Below are 20,973 nucleotides of genomic sequence, written 5' to 3'. Positions count from 1 at the left end.
GTTTGTTTGGGGTGGTTTTGGGGATTGGTTGGTTGGGTGTTTGTTTGTTTTTTTTTAAATCTCCTGCCTGCCTCAGTGCATTTTGTCTGTGTGCACCCAGAACAGAATCAGCAACAGCTCCTTACCCTTTCCTTGCACCTCATCTCCAACCTCTCCAGTGCTGTAGCCTGGATTAAAGGATGGCGTGTAACTTCCCTATGCATCCTCCCACAGCCATGGCAGCACAGAAAGCCTTTTTCGTGTGTAGCAGATGCAGTGAATCTCATGGGGGACAGGCTACAAAAGAGACAAAAATCTTCCTCCTGGGTGCCCTGACGGCTATCCAGAGCCTTGGATGGGCTCAGGGCCGGTCCATCGCTCTCACCAAGCTGACAGCTCGGACCGCGGCGCGTCTCCTGCCGCCTTTCCCGCGGTGACCCATTCAGCAAGGCCTGCGGGAGGCCCTTGGGGGCATCCCCAGCTGCAGCTGCTGCCCCGGCGGAGCTGTGACAGTGGAGGAGGGCCTGTTGCGCCAGCAGCAGCATTAGCAGCGGGGGAGGAGGAGCCGGAGCGGAGCAGCGGGCTGGCCCCGCTCGGGGCCGCGCCGGCAGAGGCTGAGGGGAGCGGGTCCCTGGCTGAGGCCCCGCCGTGCCGCAGGTGAGTGCTGTGCCCCCCAGGTCTCGCTGCAGCTCTCTCCCGAGCGGAGAGCGGGCTTGGCCGGCCGCAGGCTGCTCCCGGGTCTACTTGGCGCCTTTTTGTGGATAATGATGGTTTGGGTGTTTTAATCGTTGTTTACTTTGAGTGCTCAGGTTGCTGCGGTGGGGTTTGTGGTATTTCGTGTGCGTGGCTTTCTGTACCTGCTGTGTGCAAAGCAGAGCGCTGACAGTCACCGAGAGCTCATGCTGTAGGCGTGCACGTGCTGTCCCTGTCAGTCAGCTCTCCCTCACTACCCATTCAAAAACAACTGGAATGAGCGGATCTAGTGCAAACCTTTCTCCTTTCCGTACGAGAAAAGTGTATTTTACAGAGAGGTACTAAAATAGGTCTGTTACTGGCTGGTTTCCATGGGATAGGCCTTAACCCTGAGATATAAATTCCTCTCAATGATTTCTCAATTCACTGATTTTTGTTGGCATAGAAGGTGGAATTGAAAAACCAAAACAACTCCCCTACCCCACAAAACACCTAAAATCTGTGAGCTTCCCAAAGACCCATGCTGGCATAAGTACAGTAACTACTCACTTTGGTCCTGTTGATCCAAAGGACAGTTCTTGGAAGTAGGTTCTTGATCCTGCCAACAGGGTGAAGACCTGCCACAAACCAGATAAGGACAGCACTGTCAGGTTTGTCATTCACACCCTGAAACCATTCCTGTTAAACAGAACCTTCAATATCTCTGCTTAGTCCATCTTGCCTGTCCCACACGCTGCTGTGAACAGCACTTAAAGGAGCTGAAGCTGTGGCAAGGTGGACTTGCCCTTCTCAGAAGTATTAATTAATCAGTTAACTCTTAGAAGCATTAATTAATTTTGTGGCAACAGCTACGTGGCTGATCTGAGATGCTGCCTGTGCAGAGCTGGATGGAGAATGATATCCTTCTGTCCTTTGCTTGCACACAAGCCAAGTGCAAAATTAAGTACATAAAACCACCCTGGGAAACTGGTCAGTGAAGGGAAGGAGGGAGGCGCTGGTAGGTTGCTGGTACTTTCCGTTCCAGTTAGGAGGATTGGCATTTGTGGATTCCCAGTCCCAGTGAAAGGATGAAAAAAAACCAAATCAAAAGTATCACAGATGTCACTTCACTAAAAAACCCTAAAACCACAACTATTTGATTCTGCAAGTATTAATTAAAAATATAGAAAAGTACTGAAAATTGAGTAAATAAGCCTTTACCTTTAAATAGGAAAGGGGGGAAAACCAAAACTATTAACTTATAACACACTGAAAGTGTTTGCCTATAGCTCTGTATTCTTCCGCTGTGCCTTGGTCATGCCTCAGGCCAGTTTCACATCAGAACAGCTCAAACAAAATCTCATAGGTGTTAGAATGGCCCTTTTCTTTATGGTAGCAGCCCTTCCCAAATGTCAAATATTTCATTTTAAACTTGAGGCTTGATAATTGTGAGAATCAACTCTGACTTACTTCCAACTATCCAGCAAGGAAGGAATTTCTTGGCTCAGAAGTTCTGGCTTAACTTCACTAATGTTTTATATGGCCAGAGCAGTGTAAAAGACTTGAAAGAGATTTAGCTAATGGAGAATATATGCCAGCTTTTGCTGTAAGACAGAACACTCTCAAGTCTTGTCTCCAGATATATGCCTACCCCCCTTGATGGCTCACACTGGTGAAACTACAGTAAATATGTGCACCAAAAAATATCTGACATACAAAACAGTGCACTGCCATATCTCTTGTTAGAATCTATGGGACAAGTGGTGGACCAGTTAGAGTTGAGCAAATACAATGCTAACTATCCACAAATTACTTGGATCTTACTTCCCACTCTGAGAACTACCTCCATGGGATATAATCAGTAAAAAAAGAGCCATGTTTTAATCAGGCTTCAAGCTGTGAAAAGTCCTGATCTTTATTCAAACAGGCATCTTCACTTTCTTAGGTACTCAGTCAATGTGTTTGTAACTAGTAGCATCTAGAGAAAACATGTTGTTAAAATTGCTCTGAAAATCAACCTGGATCAGTCAAGCTTAAGTTAGGGGGGAAGTGTCCCCTCCTGAAGCTTTAGAAACCTCTTAAGAGTTTTAGAAACTATAGTTGTTCTAATTTCATTAAATGGTCACTTGCACTGATATGTACACAGGACCTGTGGCACTTTCAGGACTAATGGTCCTGCTAAGTGGTACTGACAGCAAATAACCTTTAATATGTGCTGAAAGGAGGCACAAATAGAGAAATATTACAGCTGATGTTTTAAGAAGGAATTAAGAGGTTAGCACAGATAATTGTGATTCTAAAACTCAGATTTTTTTTTTGGTGCTTGAATTTCTAAGCTTAATACAGTTCTTCAGTTAGTTTCTGTCTCTTGTTCTTAGGTACAGCATACAGAGGGACACAAAAATCATTAAACTTGAAATTTTATGGGCTGAGAGGATTTTTCTACATGGTTTGTGGGAAAAGACATCACTGAGAAGTCATCCATTTGGAAAACAATGTTTATTTGCTTCTCTGTAACTTTTCCCCCTTTATTTCTTTCTCTAGGTTTGCAACAATGGTAAGGGAAGATGTACATGACAGTGAAGATTCTGAACCATCAGTATGTGAGAGAAATGGCATGATTCCCATGCATGAGCAAAGTGAGGTAATTAACTAAGATCCCAAAGTATAATTCTAGTCAGAGAGAACTCTCCTTTCCTTTTTTCCCTTTTTGAGAATAAAATTCTTAATCTAAAAGGAACTTAAAAGTAAGCATATAGTATTGAGTGTATCTCATATAGATGTCTGTATGGCACATCTTTATGCACATGGTGATCACAGAATCATGGGGTAAACAAGTCACTCCATTCTGAAAGCTCAGGAGATTTGTGTTCCAGTCATGACACTGAGTAAGGGAAAAAAAAAAGGCATATATATATATATATATATACAGAGAGAGAGGGAGAGAGAGAGAGGGAAGAGACAGAAAAATAATCAGAAATGTGGAACTACTACTGGAGAAGGGCCAAACCACATTTATAAGCAGAATTCCATGTCTACAGTATGACAATATGCTGACATGAATAATCATACAGGAAGGCAGATGATTAACTTGTCAAAAATAATGCTAAAATTGAGACATATCCAAAAATGGTCAAAAAGTGCTTTGGTTATGAATATGGATAAGTAGAATTACCAGTATAAGAGAACAGCTTCAAGGGAATGACTCGCAGTTACAGTATTTCTCCATCTCTGACTTACCAGCCTGAGACTCCCAGCAATGGCTCATGTGAGTAAAGCTTGTGCTGGCCAGCTGTGCTATTTCTTTCATCTTTGTTTTGTTATTTTGGTTCACGACTTTGCAACAGTAATTATTAAGGAGTTATATTAAAAGTACCATCTCATGGGAATGATGCTAATCATTAGTTCTATTGTGAAATCCAGTCTGGAAGCAGAACATTAACAAATTGTAGAAAATATTAATAAATGTTTAGTTGTGTACACAAGACAAGCTGAGCCTGGCCTGCTATTATTGTTTCTTCATCAAATATGCAAATACTGTTACTGCACAGGTGCTATATCTGTTGGGACAGGAGCCCTGTCAGGTGCAGATAAAAAGGCAAATGTCCTGCAATTTCTCACATACGGTTCTTGGTGCAATGCAGAAAAACAAACACAGGGCCAAAAATGCCAGAATGACATCAAAGCTGAGCATTCCTATAGTGGTTGTTCAGTTAATGTGGTTGCCTGTAGCCAGTGCATCTCAGCAGACTTCAGATGGTGCACACTACTTCAAATACACACAGTGCTACTTCTGAGGGAGTCTCCTTGTTTGCCTTCAGCAGGAACCAACAGCAGGTGCCAAAGGTACTGATGGGAATGCACAAACAGAAGAAACTGCTCTCTTAAACCACTGCACTCAGCAGCCTCCAGAGCCAACAGCAGGATCTTCAATACCTGCAAGAACATGGAGGCAAATATTTGCTTGCCCTCCTCAGGGTTTACTAGCCCAAACAGTGACAAATGGTAGGTAAGAGACACAGAGTTTAATTCAAATGAGAAGTGGCGAAAGAAGTACTTGTTTCTCTGAATGGGATGATACCTGTCCACTGTCCTTGAAAATAATGAATGGAAATAGCTGTGTTTTACTTATCACACCATTGTTTGAATGTTTGAGCCAGAGGGGAAAAAAAAGATGAAACAAATGTTTGAATGTAGGTTTTGTTTCTACAGTCTCATATGTTTACTATGGTAGGTATGTTTTTGCACTGCAAACTATTTTTATCAGAAGAAAGACCTCATAATTTTTGTCCTGATAGTTTGTCCTTAGTATTACAGGCTTGCACAGGCAAACTGATCTATTTTATTTAGAATTTGTACTGAACTGAAAACTCCCAAAATAGATGCCTGGCTAGCTAATTATTTGAGATTTTTCCTAACAAAAGACATTTCATGTGTCTTTGATTGCTTCCACAGCCACTTGGAATTCTTAAGCTTTTATGTTTGGAAATCTACTGGTCTTCCTTTGCCCCCTGTCACTCTCAAGTAAGATTAAGAAAACTCCAATTTGAAAATTCAGGACATTTATTCAACACATTTTTTTCTTCTCCTTCAGTCTCCTGTTTTATATGTATGCATGCCTGTTCTCGTTGGGCAACTGTTGGAACAGATTTGTGAACCCTGAAAGAGCAAATGTTTTCACATATTATATAATATTTTCACACACTGTTCTCATAATATTTTTCAGGATTTTTCCCCCTGCTTTGATTGCTGTATCAAGGAAAGTATTTTGCTCCAGAGGTCCAGAGACATGACCCTCTTCACAGTTTTTTTCCCAGGGATAACAATGTATTGCACAAACACATTGAGCCAAAAATTATGCTTCACTTATTTTAAAAATTAGACTGGAGCTGCATTCATCAACTTGAAGATACAGCCAGGCTGTTCAACAGTAGATTTTACTGTGGTTCTGAAGTAGCTGAAGGAAGATAAGCAAATGCCAGATAAGTTAGTGAAAGTCTTTGCTTTAAGTTTGGAACCTGTGAAGTGCTTTTCACAGCAGACAAAGGCTCACTAAATTTATTTATTGATGTTCGTGTTACCAATTTTGAAATATTTTAGCATCTGTAAAATCAGAACATCAGTTTGGGGACCATCAAAGATTAACTGCATTGTTATGCTTAAAGTAATTTTTAAGGTAAGTGATTTCATTTCTAAAAGTCATGGCTAACGTTTTTCTTCAATAGCAAAACAAATGTGACCTAACAGCAAATTTGTTGCTAAGAGATTATTAACTGTTAATTATTTTTTGTTTTGTTCCAGTTGCATTTGTGGTTCTGGTTTGGGCTGTGGTTTGGTCCATAACTGGGGCTGAGTGTCTCCCAGGTGGAAATCTCTTTGGAATTCTGTTTCTTTATTTCTTTGCTGTCATCGGAGGTAAAATTTTTGGATTCATTAAGATAGGAACACTACCCCCTCTTCCTGCTCTTCTGGGTAAGAGATCCTTCCTTCTTCCTGCATATTTTGTGTTGTCAAGTAGTATCTGTATGGGCAGTTGTGTTTGGATTGGGAACAAATAAACTGTGTCCCATTGAAAATCTGTAGCTTTTCCAAATGACTTTTTCTGGTCCTCCCTGAAAAGGTGCAAAATTCCCCAGACTGGCTCAGGTGAAATTACCCAAGGCTCTCTTCTTAATTCTTTGTGGGTCAGAGAACTGTTTACCTACAGACTCAGTTTATTGTCCTTCAGACCATTCTGTCACAGTTACTTAAAATTTGGGATTAATAATACCAAACAAGAATCTTAATCCAGACATCATTTTACAGTAATCTCTTTGGAAAATTATTGCTGAGCTGTTTCTTTAGTATCTCATACAATGAAAATATTTTCCAAAGAAAACATTACAGCAATTTCCTGCTACTGGTGGTACAAAGGATTTCTTTATTCTCCTTCCTTTATCTCAAGATAATTGAAACCTGAGAAAATAAATTCACAACAAGGAATAATTCTTCTGCAGAGAGTTATTCTGATTCAGTCATAACTTTTTTTCCACATCAACATCCTATTTTATCTTACATAGAAATGCAAAATAGAAGTGGGAGATTAAAATAATGTTAATCCTGACATCTTTAGAATCTTTTCCGGTTTCTTTCCTAGAGGAGGTTTTATCCTCCCTTAGATGAGTACAATATTTTGAAGTGCTGTGATGTCTGTGGAGCTGGAGATGAAGCTCCAGGTTCTTCTCCCCGGCTGTAAGCTGCCCCCTTGCTGTGTTTAGTGCATAAATGAGTGAAGCTGCTGACAGACAGTAAAACTGGTTGGCAGGGTGGGCCAGGTGTGGCTCTTTAGCCTGCAGAGGTGGTGCTGTGCTTCACACAGGAGCTCCTCACACGGCTCTGTCCAGGCAGCCTGTGCACTCTTGTGCTGTTTAGTTTCACCAGAGGAAAGAAATTCAAATGAGAGGGAGGGAGGTTTTGCATATGGCATGCATGCCTGAAGTATGAACACGGAATGTCACATGCAGGGAGTCTGCCCTTTCTAAGTAAACACCCCTCTTAAACAAATAAAAGTATTTCTGACCATTTGGGTTCTGCTTGTTTGGGAGTTTTTTAATTACATCTGTATCTGAAAGTTATGAGTTGGGCATGAAACTGCTTGTCAGACAGGTAATACTGGACAGCAGAAACTTCAGCATGACAGCACATGTCTCTTGGGTTGTTTAAGACAGAGTTCATTGTTCTTATCCCCAGTCTTTGAGGAAAACTGGAAAAATCTATGACTCAGAAGACGAGAAAGACAATGTCTATGAATATTCTGATTTTACATTAAAAATTCAAACCATGTGCTCTTACATGCATATAACCCACTTTTGCTAGGTCCAGTAGAGTGTAAGGTGGCTGGCTGAGCACTCAAGCACCTTATTGTGAGCCTCTCTCAGGAAAAAAGGAATGAAATTAGTACTGAAACAACCACAGAATATGTTTTAGGTGCACGTTGCAGAGAGGTTTCTGCAGCAGGAAGCATGGAGCAAATCAATTAAGATATCCTTTGAGGTGGAGATTTTTGCTTTGTTAAGTAGATTCCCAGATCAGGGTAGCTCCACTGACTTGGACCTCATGCAAATGTTGCAAACAGCATGTGATCACAGTGCCCGGCTCATATAATTGTCATGAGGTACCACAAATTAATTATGACACTTTTTTTTTTTCCCGAGAGATGATGGAAAGAACAATATCTGAAAGTTTAGTGTCCCAGGACAAATCACAGTCAAGGCTCACACTGAGCTGGAACCAACCTGAGCACAGTGATTTGTTTACTTTTGGGGTTTTTTTAGTTTCCTGTTTCTAAACATGACTAATATAAAGTTATGCCACAAAAATATATCTTTGAATCATCAGGACTCACAATGAATCCTCTGTAGATCCATATTTGAAGTCAACTTTTCCAGTACTTTTCCATATCCTTCCAGAGCTGTGGCTTCAATATCTTTGCAGGAAGTCTCTGCTTGGATAGTTTTACTAATATTTGTAAAATGTTGTGTCTTGCAAGTAGCTCAGATAGAGGATAAAACAAAGTTTATGATTTCCTTTCCCTTTTTTGTCCCCTCTTTGTGTAGGAGTCTCATTGCCAGAGCACTTGAAAATGTTTAAATTAGTCCATGATGAGATGGTTTAGATTATATATCCTAGTGAATGCAGCATTATGGTTCCTGTGTTACCTGCATTTCTTACACCTAAGAGGAGTTTTAACAATTCCCAACTTCTGAGATAAATACACAATATTAGATGATCTTCCTATTTTTGTATTAAAATAAGCTAACAAGAAAAAAATCCAAGAATGCAGAGGTGTCTTTGCTTATGCTAAGAATGACCTGCACCTGGTAAACAAAGCTGAGTTCTTTTGACTCAGACTAAAGCTGTGTATCAGCATCCTGCTGATTTATTAATTGATGACTTGCTGGGTTCTGAGGCCACTTTCACTGCTTTAAATGTGTTTCTCTTCTCATGCCTCAGTCCCATTGTTAAAACACGGCTAATAATTTGGAATACAAATGATTTCTTTTTCTCTCATAAAAACATGCTATGGTGTCTCTTTGAAGAGTGCTATGCAAGCTTTTTTTGTGCAATAAAAAATAATTTGACAGGAGCTTATTTGTTCTGACTTAAGGAATGCTACTTGCTGGTTTCCTAATCCGAAATACCCCGTTCATCAGTGACTTTGTCCAGATTAACCTACGCTGGTCTGCAGCACTGAGGAACATCGCTCTTTCCATTATCTTGACCCGAGCAGGACTTGGCCTGGATCCAAAGGTATGGCACCAGCCATTTGTGTGTGGCAGACTATACAACAGCAATCAAAAAAAACCTGAATAATTGATTCCATTAAAAATATTGAACTGCTCGGTCTTGGAGCATCTGCAAATTAGATAATTACAGAAAGCATAATTTCTGTTGTATAATTATATTATATGGTAATATTGGTAGTTGGATTTGTACAGTAGGCAAGCAATGAAAAAAAAAACCTGAAGAAAAAATTTTATTATTATTTTAATTTCCTGAATTTTGTGAGTGGAACATATGGAGGATGTGTGCACTGCCAAGGTCTGTCAGGAAGAGTTTACATTCCCTGATCAACTCTCTGTTAGTTTATACTGAAAATTTGAAGCAATGCAAGGGATCCCCAGTCCTTGAAAGACAATGTTTTTGAAATCCCAACCAACCAAAAAAGTCCCTGTGGGACTTTTTTATACTTTTTTTTTTAATCACTGTCATTTTAATGCAAATACGTTAATTACAAAGATGAATCCTGCTGCACTACTGAAACAGTTATTCTTATCACAATGAAGCCCGTAGCAGTCCTCTGAACAAGAAATAGTCTGTGCACCCTGAGAAACATGGTACTTCATAAATTGATGAAGGCAAGGCTTTGCTTATTTAACATGAGCTGGCTGCAGTAAAGCTGTACCATACTGTTGATGCAGCCTCCCGGTTGAAGGAACCACTCAGAGTTTATATAAAACTTAGATAAAGTGTAGGTAGTTTAGAACATCTAAGCTCATTTCTCTTAACCAAGAAAAACTACAGAGTTGCCAATGCTATGGTTATTTAGGAAAATAAGGTTTTGTCAATATTGAAAAATATCTGTTTTCCTGTATTATCATCATTCTCTTTTCCAAGACATTGAGGCTTGTAGGAGCATGAACTCTGTGTTGTTAGACACAGCTTGGATGCCCAGTTCTGTGAGACTGCATTTCTTTCTATTCATAACAACTTTTTTTGCTGAGGGAACTTCATTTTTGACTCCTTTTTCTTCCATGTGGTAAGAAAACTGTCACTTGGACTCTCTGTGTGGCAATGCTTTGATGCAGTTACAGTTGTTCCCCATGTAATTGAAACTCTGAAGACAAAGAAGTCAGTTTCTCTTAGCCCTGATTATGCTGGGATAAACTGGTCTGGTAAAAAGTAGAACTCACTGATTTTTTTATTTCTTTTTTTTTTCTTAATGTCAAATTAGGCACCTGTCCTAACACAGTAACTGTTAAAGCCAGCTGTTAGAAGCAAATATGCCAGTTTAGAAAAAAATTTTTTAAAGTTGCTGAACCAAAAAGAGCTTAATCTCTGAATATCAGGTGAGAGACACCTGAAAAAGATGCTTGGCTGCTTGTGCCAAGTTGTTGTAGTTCTACAACTTTTCATGATTTGTTCATAGATTTGTTCACAGGGCAATTTTGGGGGCTGCTCATGCAATTTCTGGGATTATAGTAAAATCTTTTGTGGATGGAGCAAATGACAAGAAGCCAAACAGAATTTTCTGTTACTCCTTCCCGTGACATTCAGGAACCTTATCAAACCTAGATTCACTGCCACACTTGAAATTTTATATCCAAATCCGGTTGGGCTTGGGCTTATCTCCAGTTTAGGCCATGTCATGTCCTATAGTGCAGCTCAGACAGGATTCTTTAACAAGCCATATCAGACTGTAAATGTTTTTTCTCTCTGTAAAGCCAAGGGTTCTGACACTGTTGTGCCTGTATGATTGCAGGCTCTTAAGAAGCTCAAAGCTGTCTGTTTACGGCTCGCTTTCGGACCGTGCCTCTCAGAAACAGGCACAGCTGCTGTCCTTGCCTACTTGTTCCTGCATTTGCCATGGCAATGGGGATTTATATTAGGGTAATGTACTGCCTTTTCTCCTCTATGACAAAAGTGCTGGTTTCCAGGCTGCAGCTCAGTGATCCAGCTATGGTTAGTTCTCTGTGCCAAGCAGAGACCTCAGTTTGGGAAGGCTGTGCTCAGCCCCTCTGGTCTTCTGCTTACCCTTTGTGTCTGGCTCTGTGGCTTATTAAAAGGTCTTATTTTCAGGCTGCAGAGGAGTACTTGCATCATTACTCTTCTGTGTTCGTGACCTGAGCACTTGAAGAAAGAAGGATGGTGCAATCCCTGAGTCTTGAACCACAACAAAGGGGGCTTTTAAGGACAGCAAATTATACCACAGTTTGAACAATCTTATACTGGAATTCAGAACTTCCATACAGAGAGATACACATAAGACAGCCTTCCTGTCACAAGTCAAGGACAAGGATATGGCATAGTACATTCTAGAGTAACATCCTTGAAGAGAAGACCTTTTCCATCTAGTCCTATCTAAATTGGTGGACTTGGGCCAGACCCATACACTAGAACAAGACGGGTGAACTCCTCCTCTGACGCATGCTGAATTTTATGAGAATGAACTGGGCTGCTGAGTCATAAGCATGTCTAGACCAGGTTTCCAGATGGGACAATCCAGGTGTCTTGTCAGGGAGCATAACTGGCCTGCAGTGGAAACTCCAGTTTTAGCCTGTGAAGCCTTTTACTTTTAATGTTACTGAGTTGGGCAGAAAGTAAGAGCTGATTGCAGATCTGCATAGAAATATCCCTGCGTGTAATTAGAGGGGAAATGTTAGGAAAATGCTTTACATAAAGGTCTACTTATTTATACTTCAAAAGAATTAAGGTCAGAACATTTTGAAGTTTTTTTTAGTTCAGTGCTTTCTTTTTGAGATGCTGAACCTGTGTATTTTCAGTTTTGTTCTAGGTGCAGTCTCCCCTGCTGTGGTGGTTCCCTCCATGCTGATTTTACAATCTGGGGGATATGGGGTGGAGAAAGGTGTCCCAACTTTGCTAATGGCAGCTGGCAGCATCGATGACATTCTGGCTATCACAGGCTTCAACACTTGCCTTGGGATGGCTTTCTCTTCTGGTATGCTGGTTAATCTGTACATGATGAAATGCAGAACAGTGATATTTTGGAGAATATCAAATATTTGTGTGCTCTGTTATGGCTGACTGGTTTAATGGCATCTCATTATAAAAGTCATGTATAGACTTAAATACTGAGATGGAAATTACCCATGTTCAAAAGTTGGTGGAACATGGTCAGCTTTGAGTTGTGTGTCACAACAACTTTCAGAGAATATTTTTCCCTGACTACTCCCTTAGCTGCCAAGTCTGGGCCCTGCATGCCCAACAAGATGCTTTGAAATTTCACTGGGTTTGGCAATGTCCTTACAGTGGCTCTTTCTCTGACTTCTCTTGCACACTTTCTTGGCTTGAGCTTTCAGAGAAAGGAAGTTGCACCATCCAGTTCCTTCAGGCCCATAGGTTCCCTCCTGAACTCCTTTGCCCCAAGTAATTTAAAGCAGACACTGTCCTGGAATCACCCTCATAGGTCTGGAGCATGGTTTGAGTGAAGCTCTGTGAATGGCTTACTGAATGTGTTTTCCTTTTGCAAAATAGGTTCTACTCTGTACAATGTGCTCCGTGGAGTGCTGGAGGTGGCTGTTGGAATAGCAGCTGGGGGAATTCTGGGAATGTTTATTCGATATTTCCCAAGCCATGATCAGGTAAAAACCTAGTTTAAAAAAAATTACAATCAAGTGATTCTTTGCTAAGAGATTCTTTTCTTTAGTTATTAATTTCCAACTTCCTGTGAAGCTGGTCTTGGGGAAAGTTTTTTACAATGTTGGCAGCTTCCAGATTGCAAACCTATCAAGTGAGGATGTGTTTTAAAGCTGATTACTTATTTACTGCACCAGTAATAATGTATGATCTCATAGACCTTCCTGATGGAAATTTGGAACCCAGCTCACCATCCTGCTCTCATTGAAGGTAGTGAAAATGGAGGAAGGGTCTGATACCCATTTCAGACAGTAAAATAATAATTTATTAGATTGATGCAAGATACGTGTACTTCTTTAAGATGTATCCTGTAGACCTAAGATTAAAAATTAACAAAGCAGATGTATTAGAGGTTTTAAGTGATTGATCATATCATTAGTATTAATTAGAATGTGTTACTTTCCATAAAAATTACATCTACAGAAAGTGTTAGATGAATTTTCTATTGAGAGGTAATTAAATGAACAGAAAATTGTGGAAGAATGTAGATACGCTCTGGACTACCAAAGTTGATATTCAGAGCATCTATTGCCCTCAGTGGCATCAAATTTTGTTATTAAATAATGTGAGAAGTGTGATACAAGAGCTAAAGAGTTAGATAGAAATGAGGAACAATGGCAGATAACTGTCTGCTGTGAGACTGAATTAAATAAAACTAGATTATTCCTGGCAAATGTTTGACTTGTCCTTAAAAACATCTGGTGGCAAAGATTTCATGTTTCCTTGGATAAACTGTTGCAATACTTGACTACACAGGTAGAAAATCCTGCTATCACAGAGTTGAGGCAGAGTTGCTGGAACACAGCATCATGTTCCTTGTGATAAAAATAGCCTAGTGGCAATAAGAACTTGGGTGGGCAGAGGGAAAAAAAGTACGTTTTCAAAATTTGTATTCTTAGGAATTAATGTCTGAAAAAAATCCTCAATCGAACCGAGCAGTTCAATTCTCACTTGGAAGCTTTGATTCCTTCAGAATTATTAATTTTTAATTTTCTTTTCAAGTTCTTACTTTCAAAATTAACAGAAGTAACTTTTTTCCCCCATTTCTGAAAGAAATTCACTTTTTTGTTCGTCTCGTTCCTTGGCTGCAGGCATCTTTGGCATGGAAGAGATCCTGTTTTATACTTGGACTGTCCATGTTTGCTGTTTTTGGCAGCATCTACTTTGGCTTCCCTGGATCAGGAGGACTTTGCACATTAGTCTTAGCTTTTGTTGCAGGTGTGGGATGGTCTGATGAGAAGGTGAATGTTTACATAAGAAGCATACCATATCCAAAGTCTGGTGAATGTACAGCCTGACAGGAGCTTGAATTTGTGTCTGGAGTGGTAATGGTATATTTGTGAAGCGTTAGAGGGTGCACAGATTTAAAAACCAAACAAATAAACAAGCAAAAAAACCCCAAAACCTCACCAAACCAAGCAGCACATTGTACATTTGTTTTGGAAGTGTTTAGCATTTCCTGTGACAGAAAGTGACCATGTATGTCAGTAGAGCAATATGTATGCCAATACAGAGCCTGGTGTACCGATTGAGAAATGCTCAGCTTTTCTTAGACATCTCAAGCCATACAAAAGAGACTTAGGCACTTGACAGTAGCAATCCAGAGCTTCAATTCCCAGCTCTGTGAGTGTCTGTACACAGTCACTTTATGGTTAAGTTTACAAATGGGTATCCAAAATGCAGCTGTGGACATGGCCTGAATACCCTGAGGGTTTGTTCCTGTGGTTTGGAGGGGGTGAAATGAAAAGCAGGGATTAACTATCCCAAATCCCAGCCAGTGTAATTTGGATAACTTAGAGAGCAAGGTGCACACAATAAATGATGATGTTAAGGCCACGCAGAAGCCATACAAAAGACTGCTTTTTAGTCACTTTCTCTTAGGCCTAGCCTACTTCATCTTACTGTTTCCCCACTGCCTTTCTGTACCTTGCTATGTCTGACTGCCTCTTTTGCTTGATCCCATCTACATTTAATGCTTTGAGGGCATCTTTCTCTGCACAGCAATAGCTTTGTGGCATTCAGTAGAAGGAGGGGAAGAAAAAGGAAAGGGAGTTAGATATAGTAGAGTCCATGTTATTATTTGTTATTATCCCCATCTTGACCCTGACTTTACAAAGATACCAAGGTTTGTTATATCAATGAAAAGGAACTAAGATTGTCCAATTTTAAAGGATGAAAAACTCTCCTTGGGACTTAACTAGTTAAGGACATTACAACTGATAAAGCTCTCTACTGAAAAGCTTTTAAAACATTTGAGGAGGGAGGACCTTAAAAGAGTACATGCAGTCTCTAAAGGCTTAGTTTAAATTCTTTTAATCTGTGAATGAAGCTTCATGGCCTTAAGTATATTTATGTCAAATGCCTTAGCTCTTTTTTTCTCAGATAGAGATAGAGGTGTGTGTGTACTCAATATATTACCAGGGTTTTCCTGCTGAATTTCTCAAAGGCCACTGCCTCCCACTGTCCATGGTGGAAGGCACCTGACAGACACTGTGTACAGAGAACAATGAACATTGGACCTATTCCTGGAACAGTCAAATGGGCAGTAAATAGGCTGAAATCCCTAAAGAGGGGATTTCTGGGGGCTCTTTTTAATTTTTTTAAATTTAATTTTATTTTGGCAGAACTGAAAAGGGTGAAATAACAAGGAGAAATGAGGCAAAAAATGTTTACATGTACATACATATGTGTATACATACATATACACACACACACACACACACACACACACACACACATATATATACATATTTCCACCTAATTTTCTTTATGGTTACAGAAGGTTTTGTTACTGTAATGTGCCATTCCTTGACAGAAGAGCAAGAGGTGTTGCAGGATCAGTCCCAAAGAGAATACCAAGGATGGGGTATGTCTAGGCCCTGGATTGATTATTAAGTGACAGAGCACTGCAGTTATACTTTCCACACACTCCTGCCTGAAGGTTCCTTTCCTATTGTAGAACCCACTTAATTGAAAGACAAGTGCTATTTGAAATGCTGTGTGTACCTTGTCATGTAAGTGGCAGACTCCTGTTTACCCTGGCAGCAGTTGTTTTAGGAAAATTGTGTAAAGTTAAAACGTGAGGAGAAAAGATGGTTTTGCCTTTATACACTATATTGTAGTGGAAAGTTCAGCACTTGTTCCTGCTATGTGATTTCAGACTTGCGCAGGCTGACTGTGCTCCTGCTCACATGGAGAGAGGCCTCTGACTGAGTGCAGCACGAACAGCGTTAGGTCATGACTGAAACTTGGGAGAGTCAGACTCTGCTCAGCTACAAATGAAAGAACATGTTTAGGCATGCAGTTCCCACAGGCTCAGAAACTTCATGGCAAAGCTGTTGAAATTACATCTTTCTAAATACTGAAAATCAACAGTGCTTTATTTTCTTCCTCTTGTCTGCAAACTGCTTTGTTATTATTCAAACACCAGTGCTTTTTATTTCTCCTCTCAAGACATCAAACATTTATTTACTAGGATGGCCAGACTCAGTCTGACCTTCAAAATGTGTGCAACTGATTCTGAATGTTTTAGTATTAGGTCAAAGAAAGAGGAGCAATTCTGGGCAATCTTTGTGAAACATTTTCACTTTGTCCTATGACTACTTAACTGTTGTGTCTGCTTGGCCATCTTTTTGTGAATTTACAGATCCATTTTGTTTTTATTGCAGAGGGAAATAGAAAAAATTGTGGCAATTGCATGGAATATCTTTCAGCCTTTTCTTTTTGGTTTAATTGGAGCAGAAGTATCCATTACATCTCTTAGGCCTGAAACTGTTGGTAAGATCATTCTGAAATAATCCAGCTTTCATTACTGGCTTTGAAAGAATCTCTATAAAGAAATCTAAAACAAAGCAGATTATGGATGACCCCCCCAAAAAAATCAAAAAACGAGAAGCACCTATGCACAAAAGCACTGAGAAGTGTTTGTCTCTTGCAGGGCTCTGTGTTGCTATATTAGGCATCGCCCTAGTTGTGCGAATCATAGCAACATTCCTGATGGTGTCCTTTGCTGGGTTTAATTTCAAGGAGAAGGTATTTGTCTCACTGGCATGGATTCCCAAAGCCACTGTCCAGGTAAACAATCCAACTTCACTTTCATTCCAGGCTAAACCTATTTTCTTTAGCAAAGCTCCCTAACTAGTACAGCAGTAAGCAGGGAAAGGTTCAGGCTCAATGACAACTGAAGGTAGAATATTGACTGTTCATACTCTAAAACACTCTAACTGCTTGAAGAGTGTGTGGAGGACCTTCTATGTGCAAGTGTTTTGCTTGCGTCCTGGGTTTACTCTTTATAATGACAGTGAATTGCATATATACCACAGGAAATATAACCACTTCTCAGCCATTGCTGATTATTGTGCCTTCACATACAGATTCTGAGACCTCTCAAAGGTAAAAGCATTTCCCTCTTACACATGAAGTGTCAGCAAGGACAGTCACAACCAAACTCAGAATGGCTTTCAGTTTGTGATGATTTTGGCAAGGAGTAGTCTGAGAGCCATATTAATAGAGATGCCTCTGGCTGACTACATTCCTACTCCTTTATTTCAGGGATTGTCATGTCATTTGGACTTTGCCTCAGTAGCATGATTACTTGCAAACAAAAGTTAATAATCAAAACAGGCAAGGCTTATTACATGATCAGTGATACAAATTTTCAGAAGCTGCCACTAGTTGACTATTGTCAGGATACATTCTCCAAGTGAGGCATTTTCACAACTGCAATACACAATATACTGGCCTATTTCATTAATCACACATTCCCCAGAAATGTGGATAAAATGGCAGCTAGGCAATGTTCTTCACAGGAGGAAGCCACAGATAAACTCATTAGCTTAGGAAATTCCAAGCATAGTCAAGTGAAAATTGTCCTCACAGGTGTAATACAATGTTTACTTCGCTATGTACAGCCTAAAACCAGGTTGAATGTACTAAAAATGTCAAATTTATCTGAAATGTTGACTAATGATAGGTTCGTTTTTCCTCATTCAGTGCTAAAGATTACTTTCTCCATCTCAGCAATGTTTTCTTCCCTGCAGGCTGCAATAGGTTCTCTTGCCCTGGATACAGCAAGACAACATCAAGATGAGCAAAAGGAAAAGTATGGAATGGATGTACTGACAGTAGCTTTCTTGGCTATCTTGATCACTGCTCCAATTGGAGCCCTGGTTATCGGCTTGGCAGGGCCCAGACTTCTGCAGAAGGCTCAGACAAAGAGCAAGGAGGATGAGGAAGGTGCAGAGGTTGGAGAAGAGGCAGAGGCCTGTGAACCTTCGTAAGACAACTGCAGCAGTCTGGTCCTTCAACCCTGACACCTCTGTTGTGTAAAGATGGCGTATCTAATCTTGCTGGAGGAACCTAAAACTATCAGTCACCACTGCTATTTTTAAAGCAGCCCTGGTGGAGTTCTATAAAATATTTTTATGTGAAGATGGTGCCTTGAGATGAAATAGCTGAACATACAGTGAATAAGATGACCTGGCAGTGAGTCACTGAGAAGTTAGCAGTCAAGAGTTACTTGAAATGTGTGGGTGGTGAGGCCAAGGAGAGGGTCAGAATTGTTGAGGCGTGGAGTGGAGTCATGAGGTAGAATATAAGCCAAAAAAATGGAGACTACTGTGATTAACTCCTTGATGGTTGGAACTGGGCTGTGAGATGACAAGTTATACAACTCAAAGCAACTTCAAAGTAAGTGGTTGTTGACACGTAGTGAACAAGTCCTGCCATCAGTTAGTTAATGACTGGTGATTGATCAGTTGGTGATTCCCTCTCCTTCCTCAGTTGTGTTCCAAAACTTGCCTTTCCGTATTGCTGTTCTTCCTCACAGCTGATGCACTCCTTTGTGCCTTCAAGGACTGTCAGGTCTGGTTGTACAGCAAGTGGTACTTACATGCTCAAAGAGACAGTTGGGGCCATCATAGACTGGTAATAAAGATGTTGGTGCCAGCAGAAAAAAGGACAGAGCCTGAAAATGAGATGAGGGTTGTGGGATGGCTGTAAGGACTGGGGGAGGGTTGTATGGGATTGGGATGGCTGCTTCTTCACCTGTGTACCTGAGCCTTCACACAACATGATACCAAGAGAGAGATGCTGTTCTACAGCCAGGAGTAACTTCTGTTGATCAAAATCCTTCTCTTGCCTTTTAGGTTAGGTATCACTTGACAGATACCAGCAAATCTGTCTGGCTTCAAGTAAGTTGTTGGTATCTCCATTCTGAGGCACAGGGTCAGTATAGCATCCCTCAAAAACTGGAAGTTACTGTGTTATTTTTTGGAAAGGCTATTAGATTGTGCCTGTAACTGAGGTGGACAACACTCTCCTGCAGATTGCTACACTACAGTTTACTAAACTCATTTTACCATATCCTGTGTAGAATACATTTGATGGTGTCTAGGTTTTGGCATTAGTAAGAACAAATAATTTCTATTTTAGCTTTTAAATTTTTAATATGCAAAACAAAAAAAAAGTACAAAAATACTTTTAACTACTTAAATACTTCTGATGTTGACACTGTACTATTTGCGGAGATTCATATGCCATACAGATGAGCTGTATATGTAGCTGTACATGTATGCCTTTGTATAAGCCTTACTCTCTAAGCAAAAATAGTTCTACTTGAGTAAAACTTAAAGGAGTTCACTTTTTTGTAAAGCTTTATAAAAAGTAGAATCCTCACAGAGGGATCACTCTGCCAAATTTGGAACGTGTTCAATAACAGAAGTGTGATGTTGTAAGGGTTACAGCCCTTTAAATTTGGACACAACCTTAAGTACAAAAGCAAACCTCCGATGAAGAGCTCTTGTTTGTGATAGCCTCTAATACTTCCTCCCCAGCAAAACAGCATGTCATAAATGGGATTTGCCTGTTCCTTTAACCTCAATGTGCTCTCAGTTATACATTAGATCACTACCACAATTCTGAGTGCCTGAATAGGCTATAACCAATGAAAACTTGCCATCTTTTTTGTTAGTCTAAGTGAGATTGAATAGATTTTTCTTTCCCTGCCATTTTGTGTCTGTATTTCTCATGAGACCCCTTTCTCCCAGCTTTTATTAAATCTTCAAAAAGTATCAGGTTGGAGCTATTACAGGGACCTGCAGATCTAAAATTAAAAGCTTTAATGCTTTAAAATGTTCCCTCTCCTTATCTTCCAGAAAGAAAACACTTGCATCTTTTCATTAAATGATATGTCAGGACTAAGCACTTAAGAGACTGGGGTTTTTTAGTAAGTATCATGACAGTTTCAGCTGCTTTTGAATAGCAGCTAACTTTGAGATTAGATTTCAGTTTTTATCAGAGTACGGGTGAAGCCTGACATTAAAGAACACCCCCTTTTTAACAAAATGCCTTGAAAATCATTACTGAATAAGACCAATTCAAGCCAATTAAATAATCATGCCATGGTATTCTTTTATTTGCAGGAAATAAAATAAGAGCACAATGTGCAGTAACTGATAAGCAGAGTCCCGCTGTCATGCAGACATAATCACAGGCATAGTGTGGGAGAAGGCTGAGTGTGCTGTTCTAGAAGGTTCACAAGAACCTCTGCAGCAGAAAGGTCTGACAGCCGACAGTGTTCCCAGCAGCCAGCATCCAGCAGTTACAGCAGGCAGCATATGGGAAAAGACAGAAATTGTCTATCTGCAAGCAGGGAGTCCAACAGTCCATGAGATGTGATGATGATGTGATTATAATCACTGCTTACTCTCTCTTTTTCAGCCAAACTGAGCTTTTTATGGAATTTAAACTGAAGTCTAAAATTAACTGTGAAAGAGTCATGGAGTAATACAGCCACAAAATGGATGATAGTTTCTGCATCTTGCTTTTTAAATAAAGAGTGCAAAAGACCAAGTTTTTGGTCAATTGCACTTCAGTTACATTTACTTTGTCTAGTAGTTGCCCCAAGTCAGACACCTTTCTCCAAACCTATTTTACAAGTTTATTTGTATTCTGTTATAACCATGTTCAAATTAATTATTAAAAGAAAAACATTGCTGTTCTTGTAGAGTAAATAGGTGTCACAAAATGCTGATTTCAATTTCCCTAGATTTTCCATCAACACTGAAGACCTGGTCCTATGACCTCCGTTCCAGTCTTTATTGGTATTTAGGGCAAATTTATTCCTGTGTATGGAGCTTCCCAATTAGATTAGAAAAGTCAGGTAATTGGTTCAACTTCTCAGTTGCTGGTGAGATACAGAGCTGTACAGGCACTTCAGCTTTTAGCTATCTATCTCTGACTTTAGATAGAAAAGATTAGTAAATTCTTTGAGATTTTCTATAGCAAGTTCTGTGGACATGAGAGAGTATTACCTTGACAGATTTTGAAATCCAAGGAAATGATGATTTATCTTGCTTGTGATTCTCATTAAATTATCTTGTGGAAATTATAAAATGTGCTTTCTAC

General features: G+C 39.9%; 1 protein-coding gene across 1 annotated transcript; it reads left to right on the top strand.

Moving 5' to 3' along the window:
• Positions 1-506: 506 nt before the first annotated feature.
• Positions 507-18,593, top strand: SLC9B2 (solute carrier family 9 member B2). The gene is made up of 12 exons (XM_030947208.1): positions 507-636; positions 3,196-3,295; positions 4,473-4,656; positions 5,953-6,123; positions 8,798-8,940; positions 10,673-10,800; positions 11,694-11,869; positions 12,406-12,512; positions 13,659-13,808; positions 16,236-16,344; positions 16,505-16,641; positions 17,607-18,593. The coding sequence occupies exons 2-12, from the start codon at positions 3,206-3,208 to the stop codon at positions 17,844-17,846; spliced, it is 1,635 nt and encodes a 544-aa protein (XP_030803068.1). The 5' UTR covers positions 507-636; positions 3,196-3,205; the 3' UTR covers positions 17,847-18,593.
• The last annotated feature ends 2,380 nt before the right edge of the window (positions 18,594-20,973 follow it).

The sequence above is a fragment of the Camarhynchus parvulus genome, chromosome 4 (assembly GCF_901933205.1).
Source record: "Camarhynchus parvulus chromosome 4, STF_HiC, whole genome shotgun sequence".
In the NCBI taxonomy this organism is placed as follows: Eukaryota; Metazoa; Chordata; class Aves; order Passeriformes; family Thraupidae; genus Camarhynchus; species Camarhynchus parvulus.
Note: the sequence above shows the minus strand (reverse complement) of the source record. Positions and strands in the feature narration are given on the sequence as shown.